Source organism: Leptonychotes weddellii, chromosome 5, assembly GCF_054177405.1.
Source record: "Leptonychotes weddellii isolate Sample4059 chromosome 5, ASM5417740v2, whole genome shotgun sequence".
NCBI classification, from domain to species: Eukaryota; Metazoa; Chordata; class Mammalia; order Carnivora; family Phocidae; genus Leptonychotes; species Leptonychotes weddellii.
The window spans coordinates 3,443,569-3,449,568 of record NC_138373.1 but is presented as its reverse complement, the minus strand read 5'-3'; the positions used below and the strand labels follow the sequence as shown (position 1 = coordinate 3,449,568).

At 54.2% G+C, this 6,000-nt stretch overlaps 1 protein-coding gene and 1 long non-coding RNA gene across 3 annotated transcripts in view; one reads left to right on the top strand and one right to left on the bottom strand.

Moving 5' to 3' along the window:
- LOC145721380 (uncharacterized) overlaps positions 1–6,000 on the bottom strand; it is a 229,223-nt gene that overhangs the window by 144,318 nt on the left and 78,905 nt on the right. The gene's annotated exons all lie outside the window — the stretch shown is intronic.
- Positions 1–6,000, top strand: part of MMD2 (monocyte to macrophage differentiation associated 2) — a 45,792-nt gene that overhangs the window by 17,991 nt on the left and 21,801 nt on the right. For both annotated transcript variants that reach the window (XM_081819050.1, XM_081819049.1), the window contains exons 2-4: positions 265–346; positions 1,711–1,871; positions 4,946–5,020. In XM_081819050.1, coding sequence (XP_081675176.1) covers positions 265–346; positions 1,711–1,871; positions 4,946–5,020 — 318 coding nt within the window. The remainder of the gene's footprint in view (positions 1–264; positions 347–1,710; positions 1,872–4,945; positions 5,021–6,000) is intronic.

Sequence of the window (6,000 nt, the reverse complement as noted above, 5' to 3'; positions counted from 1 at the left end):
GGGGGAGGGGAAGGAGAGGAGGGAGGGGGAGGGAGGAGGGGAGTGGGACTCTGGTTGGGGGAGGGGAAGGAGAGGAGGGAGGGGGAGGGAGGAGGGGAGTGGGACTCTGGTTGGGGGAGGGGAAGGAGAGGAGGGAGGGGAGGGGAGGGATCCTTTATTTTCCCACCAGGAGGGACCTGATCTTCAGGTCTCCTGGGAATCCTGTGAACACAGCTGCTCCCGGCTTCCTGGCCCAGCTTCCGGGAATTATGCCTCTCATTCCAGGTTCATGAACCACCGGGTCCCTGCCCACAAGAGGTACCAGCCCACCGAGTACGAGCATGCAGCTAACTGTGCCACCCATGCTGTGAGTTGGCTTTTGGGGGGCCGAGCGGGGGACACTTCCAGGTGGGAGGGAAGGCAGTCTCTTCACCCTTGGAGAGGGTCAGCATCTCTTTTCCGTGGTGATGTCCCAACAGACGACAAGTCCTCTGTGGCCCTTGGAAGAGTGAGTAGGATCTGGAGGGAAGGCCATCTGGGGACATTGGACTGTGGTGCTGAGCATGCCTGTCTTTTGCTCTGCGAACCTTCGCTGGCTCCCTGGTACCTGGCACAGCATCTGGACGCTAGCAAGCTCCCAGGCAGGCCTTAGTTCATAAGTTGGTCCACCTTCCCTGCTACCCAGGTTCCAGCGCCCTGGAGTCCTTGCCTCCCTCTGCCTGGAGTCCTTGCTGACACCACCCCAGCCTCGCCTAAGAGATCCTTCTCTGGGCAGTAGGCCCCTTTGGGAATAATGGAAGATCGAGACCCACATTGTCCAGTTGGGTAGCCACTGGCCCCGTGTGGCTTTTGCGCCCTTGAAATGCAGCTCATCTGTTGGAGACGTGCTTCCAACTTGGGAAGACTTAGCACGGAAAACAGGATGTAAAATAGCTCCTTAATATGTTTATGCATATTACATGGTGTTTTGGATATATCGGGCTGAACAAAATGTAGTATTAACGTTAATTTTACCAGTTTGTTTTTCCCTTTAAGAACGTGGGTCCCAGAACACCCAAAATGACCTGTGGGAGTCGCGTTATAGTTCTACTGGCTGGGGCTGCCATAAACCCTTTCTCCTGAAAAAGTGTTCCCAACACACAGAACTGGGCACACTTTCAGGGACCCCCTGCCCCCTGTGCTTTGGAGAGTTCTAGACTTCCCCGGGGAAATGATGGATCAGCCAAGGCGTGGAGAGCGAAGGGTTTTCCCGGTGGACCTGGTGGGGCGGGCTACTTTCTCCAGAAGGTGCTAACTACGTGTGCACAGGTGTGAGGCGGTGTGGCGTGCTCGGGGACCGCGAGGCTGGCTGTGGGGGCGGTGACCGGCGATGCTCCTTGAGGCGGGGAGCCGTCGTGTTTACCACGACCTTCTCCAGAGCCGTGCTGCCCGATAGGGTAGCTGCTGAAATTGAAACTAAAGTCAACTAAAACGACATAAAATAAAAAACGTCAGCACTTTATTGCCACCATCATGATTCAGGTGCTCGGTAGTCAGAGGTGTCTAGCAGCTCCCATGTTGGATGGGGCAGGTCTAGGACTTTCCCGCCAAGGAGGGAGGAGGGTCTGTTGGATGGCGCGGGTCTGGAGAAGAGAGTGGGCGGCATGCTCGGGGAAGCTCAGGGGCTCTGTACATCCCTGGCCCCCACGCTGAAGGCTGGCCCTGCAGCACCTGTCCCCGCTCTGCTTCCAGCTCTGGATCATCCCCAGCATCCTCGGCAGCTCCAACCTCTACTTCCTGTCCGACGACGACTGGGAGACCATCTCTGCTTGGATTTACGGCCTCGGCCTCTGTGGGCTCTTCGTGGTGTCCACCGTGTTCCACACCATCTCCTGGAAGAAGAGCCACCTCAGGTGCCTCTGCCTAGCCCACGGGTGGGGCAGGGGCTGGGCGGAGTGACCAGGGTGGTGACCTTCACGCCGTCTTTGCCTCGGCCGGCCGGCCAGGACTGGATCCCACCTGGGCAGACCACCTCACCCACATGAGCCTCGTTTGCTCACCTCCGAGAGGCCCGGAGAGCAAGCCCCCAGCTCCCAGTGCTGTTGGGAGGGACCCTCCTGACCATCGTAACCATCAGAATGGCCTCCCCGGGTCCAGGCCCTGTAGAGACGTCACCCCTGATCTTTTCAATAATTCTGCGGTATAGGCAGTAGTCTTGGATTTTTAAATTTTTGCTTTGCTTTTAATTTTTAAAAACACTGTGGTAAATACCCATAACATAAATTGACTCTCTTCGTCAGTCTTAAGCGTCCAGTTCAGGGGCATTAAGCACATTCACACTGTTGTGCTAACACCCACCACCCATCTCCAGAACTTTCTTCATCTTCCTGAACTGAAGCTCCATCCCCTTTGAGCACTCGCTCCCCATCCCCTCCGCAGCCCCCGGCACCCACCATCCTACTTCCTAGGGACCTCGTCGTACGGTATTTGTCCTTTTGTGACTGGCTTCTCTCGTTTGGTACAGTGTGCTCCAACCAGTTTGTAGCGCCTCTCAGAACTTCCTTTTTAAGGCATTCCGTGAATATCTTCCATTGTCATGCACACGTGCATCCGTTCATCCTCATCCCTGGACGGATCCTTGGGTTGTTTCCACCTTTTGTGACTGGCTTCTCTCACTCAGCGTGAGGCTTCAGGGCTGGTCCCCGTTGCAGCATGTAGAATCCCCGGCTTGTACGTGATGACACTGAAATTGGGAAGGCGATGGGTCTTGCTCAAGATCACCAAGCTGGTCATATCTGAGCCAGAGCTGATCCCGGGAGTCTGGGGCCCCCGTACATTGAGGGATGCCTTGGCCCCATTGCAGCAGTGGCAGGGACCCCTCGTCTCCAGCTTCAGCCTCCCCCGCCCCTCCCCCAGGAGCCCCGTGACTTTGCTGTAGCCCCCATTCCCATTTCCCATTCTTGCCCTCTCCGTGGGTCTTGGTTCCGCCCCGCTGTAGGAGTTTCTTGTGACTGCCGTAGCAAATGACCCCAGTCTGGGTGGCTGGAAACAACAGAATTCTTTCTCTCGTAGTTTAGGAGGCCAGAAGGCCGAGATCCAGGGGTCAGTGGGGCCATGCTCCCTCCAAAGTCTCTAGGGGAGGATCTGGCCTCTTCCAGCTCCTGGTGGCCCGAGTCTTCCTTGGCTTCTAGCTGCTTCTCCGGGCTGCCTGTGTCTTCACACAGCCTTCCTCCCCGTGTGTCTCTTTGTCCAGATCTCGCTCCCCTTTTTCTTACTAAGAAACCAGTCATTGGGTTTAGCGCCGGCTTAGCCAGTGGTGTGGGCTTGTGCTGGCATTTCCTGTCCTCACCTGTCACATAGTGGATGAAAAAAACAGCACCTGTCTTCTAGGTGGGATTAAAAAGTCCTAAGTTGCCTAGACCAGTGCTCTGCTTATGGCCCACACCGTAAACATGCTAACTGTTGTTGTCACTTTCATTTCTAGGAGGACATGTGGTTAAACCATACGTAGGATCCCTGGGCAGTTTTACTGAGGGCTGCAGTTTGCTGGGCAGAATCAGTTTGCATTAGTTATCTATTGCTCTGTAATACATTATCCTCAGTCACAGAGGTTTTATTTATTTATTTTTTTAGAGATTTTATTTATTTATTTGAGAGAGTGAGTGAGAGACAGAGAGAAGACAAGCCGCGGGGAGAGGCAGAGGCAGAGGGAGAAGCAGGCTCCCCACAAAGTAGGGAGCCTGACACGGGGCTCAATCCCAGGACCCCGAGATTATGACCTGAGCCAAAAGCAGATGCTCAACCCACTGAGCCACCCAGGTGCCCCAGTCACAGAGGTTTTAAATAACGGGAAATCTTGACTACCTCTCAAGGCTTCTGAGAATCAGGAATTCAGGAGCTTAATTAGCTGTGTGGTTCTGGTTCATGATCTCTGGTGTAACCAAGATGCTGGGCCGGGGCTGCCGCCATCTGAAGGCTTGACTGGGGCTGGAGAGGCCACTTCCAAGGGGGCTCCCTCACATAGCTGGCAAGTCGGTACTGGATGCTTTACCAGGTGCTCCGTGCTTCCCGCATGGACCGCTCCACAGACATGTCTCCTTGCTCCCAAAGTTAGTGTTCCAAGAGAACAAGCCAGAGGCTCTAATATCATTTATGATCGAGCCTTAGAAATCACTCACCATCATTTCCGCAGCCCTCTGTTGGTTACGTGTGTCTGCCTTATTCATCGTGGGAGGGGGCTGTGCATGGGTGTGAATACCAGAAAGTGGGGCTCTTTGGGTATCATTTTGGAGGTCGGCTGCCACACTGGGCAAACGTATTGAGGGCTACCGTTTGCTACTCAACATGAGGTCACAACAAAAACAGCGAATGTTTATTGAGCACTTCCTGATACGTGCTGTGTTAAGTACTAATGCACTTAAACCTCATGGCCACCCTGTGATAGGCTGCTGGTACCCTCCCCACTTGACAGATCAGAGAGCTGAGGCTGAGAGATGGTAAGGAGCTGGTTCAAGGTTATGCAGTCCATAAGTGGTAAGGTTGGCGTTTGGACTCAGGCCTGCTGGGCTCCAGACCTGGACCTGAACCAGAATGCCGGGACCCAGAGGCTCTTTAGCGGGGGCACATAGGTTCATTGGTTTTGTACTTTTTTTTAGTCATCAAAGTATTTCATCATTTGAATTCTTTTGAAAAGCCCAGTACATAAAGCCAAAATGCAGAGTGTGGGTGTCAGACCTTCACCTTTCAGGGAGAGGGGGGTCCTCAGCGAAACCTGTGGGGTGTCCCCATTGGGCCCCCAGGGGGATGGGGAGCCTGGTTTGAAAACCACTGCTCTGGGCACTTCCAGATGGGGAGCCTGAAGCCCAAGGGTGGTGGCTGGGGCGAAGGCCCGTCAGCCCCGAGCCCAGGCCCCTCCGCACCTGCGGGCGGGGAGGTGTGGCTCTGGGGCCCTACCCTTGACCCTTCCCCTACCCCTTCTCTGCCCCAGGATGGTGGAGCATTGCCTGCACATGTTCGACCGCATGGTAATCTACTTCTTCATAGCAGCGTCCTACGCGCCCTGGTGAGTACCTCTGTGCAGTCCCTCGTTGGGGGGTGGGGGAGACTGGCTTCCTCTCTCTGAATGTCTTCTTCTAATTTGGCTGGGTAATCTGTTGACTCGGCACAAAAGAGTGTAGGTAAAAAGACGCCCTCTGTCCATTCTCCTTCTGCAACTACGTACAACTCTTGTGTCTCTTTCCGGAGTTGTTTTGTGCAAAAAAGGCCAAAGTGTGTGCCCAGAATATTGTAAATGCATCGGTATTCATATTTTTCCTCCTGCTTCTAATATGAAAGGAAGGGTACTATACAAACTGCAGTTTGCTTTTGTTCTCTTGGTAATGTTGCTGGGGGTACCTCTCTGTATTTTAGTACACTGAAAATTTCCCCAGTCTTTTTTTCTATCGCAGCATAACATTTCCTGGCCATCCCCTTTATGGATATTTCTGGCATTGGGGCGCTCTGTCCCTTGGCTAGGAGAGACCGTGCCGTAGTGAATCTCCTTGTTTGCGTATCATTTAGCACCCGCGTGTGGATATGTTGGCTCGAATCATATGAAGTTGCTAAGAGGTGGCCTCTTCTGACCTCCAGAAACAGCAGTTTCATGTGGTGGAAACTGGTCTTTGTGGCATAAATTCGAGACTTGGATTTCTGGGCGGCAGGGAGCCGGCCTTCTAATTTGGTTAACTGTTGTCAGATCACCACACAGTGTATTGGTTTTAACCTCCCCCCGCCCCCCCAGCAAGTGACCTGGAGTTTTCCAACTTGATTTAGCAATCTAGAAAGTTCTGGAATAAGGAAACGCTCAGCTTCAGGCCACATTCTAAAAGCCCACAGAGCCGTTGAGCTCACGTCTGGGGCATGCGTGGCCGGGCAGTGCTGGCGGTTGGGACCCCGGGGGTCTGGCCCCTGGACGGGCATCTGTGACGGGACAGTGGTGACATGGTGAGACGGGCCTGCGTGCGTGCAGCCATGGGAGCTCAGAGGAGGCACAGCTGTGGCGTC